The sequence below is a fragment of the Squalius cephalus genome (assembly GCF_949319135.1).
Source record: "Squalius cephalus genome assembly, chromosome: 3".
Lineage (NCBI taxonomy): Eukaryota > Metazoa > Chordata > Actinopteri > Cypriniformes > Leuciscidae > Squalius > Squalius cephalus.
Window position 1 is genome coordinate 55,266,363 of NC_137124.1, and position 14,474 is coordinate 55,280,836.

Here is a 14,474-nt window from a genome sequence, read left to right on the forward strand (position 1 = left end):
TACATTTCAAATTATAACCAAGTACTTTACATGTGCTTTAGTAGTCAACACATCAAAATAAGTGTACCTTAAATAAAACTTTTAATTTGACATTAATAAAATATGCACTATTTAAAAATGTACTTAAATGTGTTAAACAGCCATGAAAGTGTATTTCATAAGTATTTCATTAATGTTATATTATTTGTACAGTTTTTTTTTAATTATACATTTATGATTTTAATACTAAGCATACTTCTTTGTCCATAAAGGGTTTAACCACCAGTGAAGGCATTGAAACACGTTGACGGTTTGTTTAGCACAATAGGTGCATAAGACTATGCATGTAAATGGACTCAGTGTTATTTTCCTTTTATAGACTCTGACATGTTTGACTATCAGGGGATTGCCAACCATCTCTCTGTCTGACCCTCACAGAGTCCCCGCTGAAAGGAGATGACAATCAAGAAGATCGATCTTTTGCCGACTCGTCCTTGTTCAACCACTGGGGCCAGGATCTGGGACCAGAGAGCCGTCGAGTGGCCCTCAAGATGTTTCAGTATTACGGCTACAACGGTTATCTCAGTGACCGCCTCTCCATGGACAGACCCATCCCAGACTACAGGCCTAATGGGTGAGTGTATTGCAGTCAAGACTTAAGACTACCTGTCTGTCTTGAAGTTCTTTTTCGTTCTTTGTTTAGGCATAGAAAGAAGTTCGAAATACTTTTGCAGCGACATACTTTTGGCGGACATCCCAACGCCGCCCACACGGCTGAGAGCAGCGTTTAGATAAATATGTAATTATGTGCTGCGCGCTTTCCTCTTAATAACAAAATAAAAACACAACTAAAATGACAGTGAGAAAACAGCAGTTAAGAAAGCATCGGATCATAGCCATTTGGATCTTTGAACCAGCTCTGCAATTCAGTACTCCAGTAAAGTCACATCACGTTTATTTTTATAGCACTTTTAGTGGAGCGGCTAAGTGATATAGTGGTTTATTTGGTGATACAAGCATGAAAATTGGCATGAGCAGTCTCTGATGGTCACTAGACAATAAGCCACCCACAGCTACTTGAAATTTCAAGATGGCAGCCATTTTTCAAGATGGCCGACACCTTAGTGGAGCAGTTAAGTGATATAGTGGTTTATTTGGTGATACAAACATGAAAATTGGCATGAGCAGTCTCTGATGGTCACTAGACAATAAGCCACCCACAGCTACTTGAAATTTCAAGATGGTGGCCATTTTTCAAGATGGCCATCACCTTAGTGGAGCAATTAGGCTCATGGCAATTTTCATGCTTGTATCACCAACTAAATGATTTCTTAAGCCTAATTGCTCCACTAAGGTGGTGGCCATCTTGAAAAATGGCCGCCATCTTGAAATTTCAAGTAGCTGTAGGTGGCTTATTGTCAAGTGACCATCAGAGACTGCTCATGCCAATTTTCATGCTTGTATCACCAAATAAACCACTATATCACTTAACTGCTCCACTAAGGTGTCGGCCATCTTGAAAAATGGCCGCCATCTTGAAATTTCAAGTAGCTGTGGGTGGCTTATTGTCAAGTGACCCACAGAGACTGCTCATGCCAATTTTCATGCTTGTATCACCAAATAAACCACTATATCACTTAACTGCTCCACTAAGGTGTCGGCCATCTTGAAAAATAGCCGCCATCTTGAAATTTCAAGTGGCTCGGACAATTTTCTTGTCAAGTGACCCATGGAGACTGCTCATGCCAATTTTCACGCTTGTATCATAAACTGAATGATTCTGCCAAACATAAGCACTTAGCCGCTCCACTATTTATACAATAGTTTGCTTTAAACCAAACAGCTTTACAGTGTTGAACATGAAAAAACAGGGCCAGTGTTTCTTTCTATTAGAATTACACTTTGATTTCTACTATAAAGCAGCTCTCCAGTGTTTATGTTTTCACTCGCGGACGTCTGACCTCGAAGGACTGAACAGAAGAAATTAACCGGAGAAGATTTCCATGTTAAAGAAGGCGGAGCCTCAGAGCCACACCCACCTATTACATCATCGCCATGGACCAGATGTAGTTCGAAGGTGTTTTCTAATCAGAGCAAACTTTTCCAGAAAGTTCGCTTTAGAAAGCTGTTGTGAACTCCAGAAACCAAGTCCAAACGAAGTTCGTTTTTTCCTGATTTTGTTGCTTGAAATATATCGGGCCTTTACTCACTGTCGCAGCAAATGCCTGTGCAAACCAATGTGATTGTTGAGCACAACAAATCTATAGTTGCAGTCATTATGTTAATGCTTAAAAACAGTTGCCAATAGATAAGAAAATATATATCGTTTTTCTTTTTTCATGTACAGTTCACATACAGAGACAGTACTGATGTCCGGAGGGGATATTTGTTTGCTACAAGGTCGATTAAACGGTCAAAATATGAGGAAAATATTTCATATTTTTTTAAATATTTAATATATGAAGGAAAAACAAAGCACAAAACTTGGTTAAGTTATTTATCTTAAAAAAAAAAAAAAGCAAACTACAGCTACAGGTTTTATTTTACTATACATACAAATGCATAGAAAAACAAAAAACTCACAGAAAAAAAAAAACCAAACATATATTGACTACAGCAATTATTAATGTTTAATTGGTTCTCTCTTGTTTTTGCCTGTGTGCATAATTTCTTTGTATGACAGCCTGGTGAACAATTATGTCCACGCAATTTGGCATGTTTCATTGCATTATCACAAATAAAACAACAGACCCCAAGCACAACTTGTCACATCACGCCAGGCTCTCCCTCCCACACTGGTGAATTAATCACACACACCTGACACACACCTGCCCTCATCACCAGCACTATAAGTAGCACACACACAACCTCAGACTTTCTCTGGCCTCGTCTTATTCAACAGACTCATTTACCTTGCTAATTACCTGCTAAAACGTCATGTGATTCTCTACTACAGTTGTAACCGCGGTCCTGTCATCCAGTCAATCCTCGTCTCCTCCCTTGTGTGTGTGTGTGTGTGTGTGTGATCAGTAAACCTGTAGGACACGGTCAACATTACTATCAAGACTACCAGAGATGCACTTCTCTCTACAGTATATTGATCATCTTACCTGTGACTTCGACTGCGTTCCTGCTGCTTCACTAATAAACTCACCTGTTCAAACTGATCCGTCTCTCTCTCGTCATTGTGTCTAAGCCTGTACGTGATACAGCTACGCAATATGCTTACAAAATCTTTTTATTTATTTAAATAAAAGGTGAAGATGTCAAATTTCCTAGGCTGGACATAACTTTTGGCAACTACTTTGTGTATGATATATATATATACACTGTACTGTTTCTGTATGTGAACTGTAACTGTTTTTTTCAGTCTGTTATGCGTTGAAAGCATGGCAACATACAGTTTACACCAACCGACTCTATTTTGACAGGCTTTGAAAGAGGTGTGTGTGGAAAAACATAATTACTCCATAGCCTGTAATTACTGGATGTGTCTTGCTGGCAGCAACATAAAGAACTCCTTCACATCTGATCACATCTGTTCTTTTCTCTCCGTGGTGCCAAATTGCTATTGAGTACCTGGGTCTGAAAACGTTGAAAACCCACTTGTTATAAACTCCAGTCTGCCAAGAACATCAAAACATTGCCTATTATTGTAAAAGACTTCCATATTTACCAAAAAGGTCTTGTTTTTCTAATTGCCTTTTGTCTTTTTCATTTGTATTTCTCTGCGTTTTCCACGTAAAGGAAACAGAATAGGGCCTGAAACTCTTAAACATAGTCATTTTTAAACAAGTGGTCAGCAAAGAAATAAAATGCTGATTGTAAACCTCAGGAGGTCAAACTAAATATTATATGGGCTGTTGCATTTATTTTTAAAATACATTTTGCATAAGGTTTGCAGTTCTGCAACTCTCACTAAAATTTGGGAGATGTCTAAATACAGTTTCAAATGCTGATTTGTGTGATTTTGTTATTTTCTAGCAATCATTTTTAAATGAACAGAAATTAAATACTTACCCTCAAGCCATCCTAGGTGTGTATGACATTCTTCTTTCAGATGAATACAATCTGAGTTATATTGAAAATATAGTTGTTGTTTTTTGTTTTTTTTTTATTTCCAAGCTTTATAATGGGAGTGAACGGCTGGTGAAAATTTGCCAAAAAATTGCATCCATCCATTATAAAAGTAATCCATATGGCTCCAGGGGATTAATAAAGGCTTTCTGAAGTTAAACCATGAGTTTGTGTAAGGAAAATACCCATATTAGCTTCCTGCAGACGGTCGTACGCACTGACCACGACGCACAACGTATTGACGAATGCGGAGGCTCAGAGGAAAGAGGAAAACAAAACGCACCGGTCGCGAATTAGAAATTTTGAAGAGAAATGTCTGAGGATTTCTATATAATAGAAGAGGAGCTTCAGTTTGTTGCATGCTCTATTTGAGAGGCGTCTAAGCTTACGATACTCCTACATCGTAAGTCATACACACGTCACGGGTTACTCTCGTGGCGCAAGTCGACTTGCCTAGTATGCGTATGGTCGTTAATTTAGATTATACATTTATACAGAATATATTTTTCTTACAAAAACCCATGGCTTCGCTTCAGAAAGCCTTTATTAAAGGGATAGTTCACCCAAAAATGAAAATTCTGTCATCATTTACTCACCCTCAAGTTGTTTCAAACCTGTAAGAATTTCTTTTTTCTGCTGAACACAAAAGAAGATATTTTGAAAAATGTCTGTAACCAAACAGCTGATGGACCCCATTGACTTCCATAGTATTTTTTTTTTTCCTACTATGGAAGTCAATGGGGTCCATCAACTGTTTGGTTACAGACATTTTTCAAAATATCTTCTTTTGTGTTCAGCAGAAAAACGAAATTCTTACAGGTTTGAAACAACTTGAGGGTGAGTAAATGATGACAGAATTTTCATTTTTGGGTGAACTATCCCTTTAACCCCCTGGAGCCATGTGAAATATTTTTATAATGGATGGATGCACCATTTTTTGTGCTTAAAATTTTCACCAGTCATTCACTCCCATTATAAAGCTTGGATTAGCCAGGACATTTTTTAATATAACTCCGATTGCATTCGTCTGAAAGAATAATGTCATATACACCTAGGATGGCTTGAGGGGTGAATAAATCATAGAGTTATTTTAATGTTTTGGGTGAACTATCCCTTTAAGAAGTATACATATTAAAAATGGGTAAGTTGGGACTAAAATACTGGTTTGTACTTATTGATAAACTTATATTTCCCACAAAATAAAGGAATATTATTAATATGATTAAAATTATTGATCATGTTACCCCCAGTTAAAATAACTTGGTAAAACAGGGTTGAATGGATGATCAAATTAATTAGATTATTTAATAATAGATTTTCTAAATTGTTATTATAAATAGTTTTAATTGTTGGATACATTTGAGCAAGTCAAGACCTCTAAGGCGAGACTGGCCAGAAATATATTTGATGTATTTAAAACTAGCTTGCTTCATTTTAGTAATGCTTTATTAAACAAATCTTCCATGGGATTTGTGTTTTAAAAACCAACATGACACCAATTTCTTCACATATTAACATTTTTCTTTCATCTGTTCCCGCAGGTGCAAAAACATGTCTTACCCGTCCAACCTCCCGCAGGTTAGTATAGTCTTCATCTTTGTGAATGAGGCGCTCTCTGTCATCCTACGCTCCATCCATTCGGCCATGAACCGAACCCCCCAGCACCTGCTCAAAGAGATCGTACTGGTAGATGACAACAGCAATAACGGTAGGTTTACACACAGCACAAATCGCTTAACATGTTTGTTGGTTGTATTATGTTTGCCATTAATGAGAAGCATTGGTGTAACTACTTCCTGTGAGAGTGGAACAAATTTAAGCTGCGGCAACAACATTAATTTCCTTTTAGTTTTCTCTTGTGTTGGACTAGCTAGTTCTCAGTGTGGGGCTTATAGTCTTAGTTATTAGCGCTGTATGGCTTCTCAACATTCTGTCTTTAATCTAACCCTTCCGTCTGCTTAATTAGCTGCTCTACTCATTGGATTAAAGTGATTGGTGAAAGAATACTAATCAGCTGAAAACTGAGAAATATTTACCCCAGAAAGATTAAACCTAAGAAACGTGATGAATTGCTTTGTTTCCCCGACACCATGTGCCTCATGCTCTGGACTAATGATGCATTTAGTGGATTTATCTGCTAGCCCTTAGTAGAAAGCATATTATAGGTTTCTTGCTCCGTGTTGCATTATTTCCACCAATCCTTTTTTTTTTCTTTATCAATTGTCCAATTATTTTATGTTAATATTGTGTGAAATAAGTATTAATTTCAGCAATGTTATGAAAGTCATTTCACAATTTATCAATGAGTTGAGTTATATTATTAATTCTAAATTATTCTATAATTCTTATTACTAAATTATATCAGCTGTCTTCTACTTTCAGTGGTTAAAATCTCGGTCAACCACCACTCACTTTAATGTTTATCCATACACTCCCAAACGTGACATTTTTGGCAAATGTAAAGGCCCTTTCACACCAAAGTGAAATGAATAATGTGCAGGAAATGCAAATTCACGTTTGTACAGTAGAGGGCGCAGCTCAAACAAACCTCTCAGCTGTGCTGCCATTCTGGATCGCAGAAGAATAGGACACCCTTTTATGCGATAAAAAAAAAAAAAAAGAAACACAAATGTGATGTTTAACTAAAGTCAGGTTTGCTTATTCGTATTGTGGATTTGGATCATCGAAGGTCAGCAGCAAAGACATTGGTTCTTAAAATGAGATTCACTTTTTCCCCTGCCATTGATGAAAATTTCCGCCATTTGTGAAAAAACGCTTCTCTGCCATTGACGGAAATTTGCTGCTTTCTGTGTTTTCACTGTTTTACGATAGGGGGCGCTATGACGCATCTTCTGAAAGAGTATTGAATCTTCTGATCAAAACACGTACGAAGAAGACGCAGAAACAAGCGATTTCATGTGTTATCATAAGCATATGTAAAATAACGCGATCATCAACATTAAACAGCATATAAATCAAAACTGCCTAATGTTACTAAATAAAATGTGGATTCAGGACGAGCTATAGGACTGTGCAAGCATTAGGGGTGTTGATGGACTCAATCTACTAATCTAGTCTTTGACAGAAACGTGATTTTCTCAGCTTTTTGCTCAAAATGTTACTTTTTTTATGAAACTTAGCCACATTCAAGTGTTTATAAAAAAAATTAATGCATGAAACTAGAATAAAACTTTATTATTATTTTTTTGTTTGTTTGTTTAAAAGCAAAAGGTCTGTTCTTTCTTCTGATATATTGCATGGTCAAATATTCATACAACAAAATATTCTGGGGGCCATGAAACTTGTGAAAATGATTAAAAAAAAAACTTTAAAAAAAAAAAAAAACGTTGGCGGGAAAGACATGTAGTTAGCTGAACTTTAGAGTGATGTTTTGACCCACTTAAGTAGGACTTAAGTACATCATTATATGTAATTTAATAATTACTATAATAAAGTACTAAAATGTACTTTAAATGAAATATCAAGTAGCACAAAACAGTTAAAATTAAGTATTTTGCATGTGCTTTAGTATTAGTCAATAATACTTTAAAGCATGACAACATGTACTTTAATATAAAACTTTTAATTTGAAAACTACAAAGTGCGTTTTTAAAAGTGTGTGAATGAAAGTATACTTAACAGTACAGTTAAGTGGCCTTTTATTTCATTAATATTATATTATCTGCAAGAATACATTATCCCTAAAAATCATCTTCTTCCAAAAAAAAAAAAGAAATAACATAAAATAAACATGCTGTCTTTGACATATAGTGTCATTCCATCCTGTGTGTCAGGGCATAGTGTGTCAGCTGAAACTGATTTACTTTCGTCATCACGGCTAGAATAGGTGGTCTTATCGCCTCTAGCTGTCGTCACCCCCACGGCTCTGTAGAGGCTGCCTGGTTCTTTAAGTTGAGTATCTCTCGACGTTGCTTCTTAATGTGAGAGCCACTTCTGGGTTCAGCTTACACTATATTATAGTGCTGCAGACACAATGACTGACATGAAGAGAAAGAGAGTAAAGTGACCCAGGTGACTCCTCACTAATTGTACCATTTTGAGCATCACTCTTTCAGCTGGAATAATCATGTGAATTTTGACAGTTTTATCTTTACACTCAACATGAGACTTTATGTCAACAGTGAGACCAACAGAAAATCTGTCAACCTTCAGTGAAGGCCAAAGAAAATTGAATCTCGTTCTTCTCAAAACCTGAGAATGAGCTGACAGAAATTCTTTTTCCTCTTCAGCTGACGACTGATGAATAACCAACTTATCATCAGAGAGAGAGAGAGAGAGAGAGAGAGAGAGAGAGAGAGAGAGAGAGAGAGAGAAAGAGAGGATGAGCAAAATTGCATAATTTATTTAGATGTATTTTCATAGAATACATCAAGTAAATGTATTTTTGTAGATAGTTGTGATTTCAAATATTAAGCAAAATTAATACAAAAATGAAAGATAAATTTAGAAGCAGAACTGCATACAAAAATGCGACTTGTTTTCAGAGAGTATATATACTGAATTAAGTTTATTTTTCATTATAGATGTTTTTCAGTTAGTGTAGCATGAGAGTCACAGATTTCATGACTGCATGTGTCAAGGTGTCATTAGCTGCGTTTCCATTACCCTTCAAATTACGCAAGTTGAAATTGCGAATTGAAAATGTGCCCAATGGAAACACGTAAATTTTGCGAAAACTCCCATATATTGCACAAAAGTTTTTATGCTCGCAAGAGGTGGTTTTTCAGGCAATTTGAAAAAGGAATATTTAGCAAAACTGCAATGGAAACCTGGCTTACGTAAATGACACATGATAATTCTTTAAAGATGTTTAGACAGAAGACGAAATAATTACAGGAATACTGAATTCTAAACAACAAAGAAATGCCACAATTTATCAAGACCTCGAAGCAGATATGAGGGAGAGACACCCAGAAACACCTCATACGTGGCCGCTGCCAAGTATAAGGGGCTTTCCTTGCCATTCATGCTTGGATAACACGCATACGCCTCCTTCGATTACAAATAACAGCTAGTGTGGTGAGAGGAAAAAATTATGTTTTAGTGGCATAACGTTAATTGAAATGCCTTCATTTCACAATAGTTTTTTATCGACATTTAGAAAATATCGCAAAAGTTTTGCGCAAATCTGGAATAATGGAACCATCTGTACATGCAGCCAAAAGAACTGCCACTGTACTTTTTTTGTAAGGCTGTCCTGGCTGGGCATTGTGGGATTTGAGCCGTTAGAAGGAGTGATTGATCGATTTCATGAATGTTGTATTATATTGGTTGAGAGCTTCACATTCAGTTCAATACAGCTTAGCCATCCCAGAGTCTATATTGACATACGCAAAGATTAAATTATTCTCTTTCTAAGCCTAAGGAAAATGAGGACATCTTCCAAGAGGCAACCCATAAAACAATGGGTCTCTATAAGATTGACAGAGAAGACAGGTTGTCCTTCAAGAGATGTATTAAATGGATGGATGTATCGATGGATGGATGGATGGATGGATGGATCTATACTATACTGCATTGGCCAATACAATTCAAATTCCAACTAAATGAAAAGAGAGTCAATTCTTAGGTTTCACCAAACCCTACAAAAACACTTGCTTATCTCAGCAGAGGGAAAGACAAAAGATCGGTTTAAGTCATTTAACACCTATAACTTAATTAAAATGTTTCCTCTAAAGCTTTGATACCCAATAAGATTGCTTACACACCTTTATCTGGCCAGTCTTCCTTAATATTAAAATGGCTAGTAGTTGTAGATTCAGACAAGCTTAGTGTTTTCTATCGACTGAAACAAGAAATGCACTTGAGATAATGGTGATGAAAGATTGATGCTTTCAGTCATGAACAGTTCTGAGATAATGGACCTGTTATGCTTTTGTTTTATTATGATAGTAGTCTTCACCATCCCCCCCCCCCCCCCCCCCAATCAGTTGCTATTTGTTCATGTTTTCAATCAGGAATTTTTGACAGAGATGAAAGTTCTGTTCTAATAAGCTTTGAAGAAAGTTTTTGGTGAGGTTGAAGATAAAGGGAGAATTCTTTCTGTCAAATAAAATCAGAAGACAGATTTCGTTTAGTGTCTCCCGGTTCAATCATAAAACTCATATTTGCAGGCGGGGGTAAAGCATTAGAGCAATTTGTCGAGCCACAAGCTGTTCATATCCAATGTTCTCTGGCTTTTGAAAGAGACATTCTGTTCACGTTCACTCGTGTAATCTCAGTGATCGATGAGGGACAGTGATCGCTCAAGGATAAACTCTGTAGGCATGAGCTTGGCTGAACACAACATCCCACTCAAGGGCAAGGTGAATTGCATTGTGGCAAAAAGAAGTGACCTTTAGCTTCTGTCATACCTGTGGCCAGTGTTATGAACATTAATGGCAAGAAAATTGAGAAAAAACAACTGTCAGATAACAATCACTGCAATTGGTATTACAGTATTACACGTTTAGTCAATCTTCACCTCCTGGAATCATTCTGTGTGAAGAACATACTTAGTTACACCATCATCTCTTTCAATCAGGGATTTAATTCGTCGCATATATGCCCCTAAAAACATCCTGAAATATTCTGGTTGGCAGAAATTAAAAAAATGTTTGATGTTGTTTCAGGTATTACGGGAAAGCTGATAACTAATATAAAGTTAATATACCAATCTACTTGAACTAAACAACAAAAAACAGATTTTTTTCCCTACCGTAAATTATAAGGTAATTTTATAGTTTGACAAAATTTTACAGTAAAACTAAATATAATGCTATGTTAAACCATTTGAAGGTCTTCCCGTTGTATGGTACGGTTACATATGTAACCCGGTTCCCTGAGAGGGAACGAGACGCAGCGTCATAGCGAATGGGAATGCTTACAGTGAGCCGGTGTCTGAAGCACGTGTGTAAACACGCTAGTTCTTTATTAGCTGGAGTGTGGTCGCTACATAGCGAGACAACAAGACTATAAATGATGCCTGAAAAGCATGCCACCAGATTCTGTTGTATGAAGGACGCAATGCTTCGTTCCTTCTTAGGGAACCGGGATACAAACGTAACCAGAGACGTTCTCTTTTGAATAGAAATTTTGATGCTGCGCCATGGCGTTAAAGCTATGGAAACGACAATAACAACATCGCCACGCTGATGGGGGTGCTTACCTATCAAAGTTGTGCAACACTTGCACAGATGCTTGTTGAATAGACTAAAACAATTCAACAACTCTGAAGGACCCCATATCAAGGCCGTGCTCACACGGAAGCGTTCCAATAGCATCAACGCCATGATGCAGCGTTGAAGTTCCTATCCGAAAGGGAACTTACAGTTAACCAATAACAGGTTTTACTGTAGCATTTAGAGTTTTTGTCTGTAAAAAATACAAATATATATTTTTAAAGGGCTTTAGGATAGATCTGAAAGTGACATAATGTTTGTTATAGTTGTACCTGATTTGAAACTCAGATAACAGAATTGATGTCACAACTTATAGCCTTGTCTGGATGAGTTTTTGTTTTTGAAGTCTTTGTGGTCATTTATTTGTTATACCAGCAACAGATAATTGAGTTGATGTTATTCATTAATCTCCCTGTCCTGTGGCTATACCATCTGCAAAATCATCAAACATGTTTATCATGCAAACTTAATAGAAAGTCAATTTAGCCTCAGCAAACAGGGAATAAGAAGATTAGGCTGTCGACTGAATAAACTACACAAATTCTTACCAAAAAGTAACATGGTATCAGTGATGCTCTAAGGTGTATTACCATGGTTTTTTGACTAAATGATTCACATTACCTTATTTGGATACTTGGTATTCAAACATATAAAAAAAAAATTAAAAAAACATGGCAATACCATTTTAGCAGTTCCTAAAAAAGAAAAAGGTAACAAAGAAATGTAATGTCATTGGAAGTTCCTTACGTAGATTGAGATTTCAAGAATGTTCTAGAGCAGCGGTATTCAAATGGCTCAAAGTTCACTCCAATGGGAAATATTGTATTTAACGGAATTCACTTTCCAAAAACTATATCTCCGCCCACGGAATATGCAAATGAGCTGCTGCTACTGTATGTCAAAGAGAACTGATCTCTTCTGTTTTGTCCTTCTGTTTGACCTTCCTATGGCTGACAAACTTAGAGTGGTTAAAATGTGTTTTAAACAATGTTCCTGAACATCATATCCCACATGTTTATCTGTGTTTTATAGTTGCTATGATGTAAATAAAGGGCAAAGCTGCTTGCCTCCGCTCACCTACTTGCCAACATTAGTGTTGATGTAGTGTTTACTGTTGCATTTGTAAGCTCTTGCTTTCGTAAGACGGTTCACCGCCTCTTAGGAATAACCATGGATTTGTTATCGATCACTGTTTGTATTACCATAGTCTTCTGACAAATATCATGATTAAATTGTGTATAACTTATCTAAAATGTTTCTAAAAAGAAAATTACAGGAAAACATACCACTCTGAAACGTCCTGTGAAATCCGTGCTTGCAAAATCCGTGCATGAATTTCGTTCTGGACAATCCTCTTGTTTGTTAACATTCTTAAGTCAGAATCAGGATTGAAATGGTTTGAAATTGACGCCATCCTTAATAGTTTCATCCGAGCAGATGAAAATTGCAGTTATGGTAAGGGCCGAACATGCACTAAGTGGTGCCAATCACAACACATTGGGCCAGCTACCCAATCACAGCATTTGAAGGAGGGGCTTCATCGAAAGAGGAACTAGATGGCGCGTTCGGGACAGAGAGAGGTGCTATAATACCATAAAACGTGAAAAATAATGTGTTTTTTTGAACAATCAAGCATGAAAGCATATTCTAGTACACCCCAAAAACAAAATCAAGGCTTTATAAAAGGGTATAATATGACCCTTTAAAAAACTCTTTTGTTCTAGCCTCATGCATTCTTTTTTATCAACACTTGAATGTGGGTAAGTTTCATAAAAAAAAAGCAACATAAAAAGCTAAGAAAATCACGTTTTTGTCAAAGACTACATCCAGAACGGATTCAAGTGTCTAAATGTAATAATAATAGTATGTATAATAATAGTATAATATTAATACGAATAATAATAATAATAATAATAGCCTAATAAAACATCTGATTTTACCTTTTTATATTCATATCCAGTTGGGAGAAATATTTCCTTTTTTTGGTAAATATTGGTAAAAAAATCTTAGCGTGGACTGCTTTGGCTCTCGGAGCCCATGATTCTCATCCTTGATGACTGTTTTTAGTGTTTAGGGTTTTTTTCTTTTACTACGGCTGCCCTGATGGAAATGTGTAACTGTTCCAAACAAGTATTGTCCGGACATCCCCTGGGAAGGGAATATAGAGACCGGACATCTTGGAACTTTAATTGAATACCCCTGTTTTAGAGGAATCCATTTGAAAATAGATTCATTGCAGTCTGTACACCAGCAATTTATGACTTACAGTAATGAATACATTGTATGGAATGTGAAAGAGTCTGTCTTTATCCTTTTCACATCAACTCTCCAAGATCTCATCTTCTCTTCCACCAGTTTCTTCTCTGAGAAGGAGAAAAAGGTGAAATTAAAAATAAATCATAGGAATTCAATTTAACAGTGAAGCGTAAGACATGAGAGGACCAAAATGAAAACTTAATGACACTGCGTCTTGGTTTGCATTATATATTCATGTAAGGCACCTTCATTTTGACTTTTTGCCAGCTTGTTAAAGTTTTATCAGTATTGTAGATGTTAGTGGCGTTGACATTGTGGTTAAAATTTCCTTATTGGTGATATACAATCACATGCTTCACATTTGCACTTCTAGTTATATACTGCCGGTCAAAAGTGTGGAATAATTTTTTTAACAATATGTTTTAAAATAAGTATCTTATGCTCACCAATGCTGCATTTTTTTAATCATAAATACAGTAAAACAACAATACTGCAAAATATTATAACAATTTAAAATAACTGTTTTCTATATAAATATCCCTGTAATGTCAAAGCTGAATTTTCAGCATCATTAGTCCAATCATCAGTGGCACATGATCCTTCAGAAATCATTCTAATATTTTGAATTGGTGCTCAAGAAACATCAAGAAAGTCTTTGAAATCAATGTTGCAAACAGTTTTGCAGCTTAATTAAATTAAATTAATACTTAAATTAATACTTATAAACATTTATTTGTTAAACGTTTATTCAGCAATGATGCATTCGATTGATCAGAAGTGACAGTAAATTCATTTATGTTACAAAATATTTAATTGAACGTTTATAAGTATTAATTTAATTTAATTAAAGGAGAACTCAGGTCAATTTTAACATTGAGCTCATTTTTTTGTACATTTGGAGTGCTGTCAATACAGAGAACAACGACAAAAATCGGTGTTGCCTACACCGTGTTATCCTCTTTTTAAAATTTGCACCCTGTT

The 14,474-nt window shown here is 36.1% G+C and overlaps 1 protein-coding gene across 1 annotated transcript in view; it reads left to right on the forward strand.

Annotated features, from left to right (window-relative positions):
- The window catches only part of galnt18b (UDP-N-acetyl-alpha-D-galactosamine:polypeptide N-acetylgalactosaminyltransferase 18b), a 120,383-nt gene that overhangs the window by 50,607 nt on the left and 55,302 nt on the right, over nucleotides 1–14,474 (forward strand). Inside the window, exons 2-3 of the mRNA XM_079865578.1 lie at nucleotides 418–613; nucleotides 5,598–5,764. Coding sequence (XP_079721704.1) covers nucleotides 418–613; nucleotides 5,598–5,764 — 363 coding nt within the window. The remainder of the gene's footprint in view (nucleotides 1–417; nucleotides 614–5,597; nucleotides 5,765–14,474) is intronic.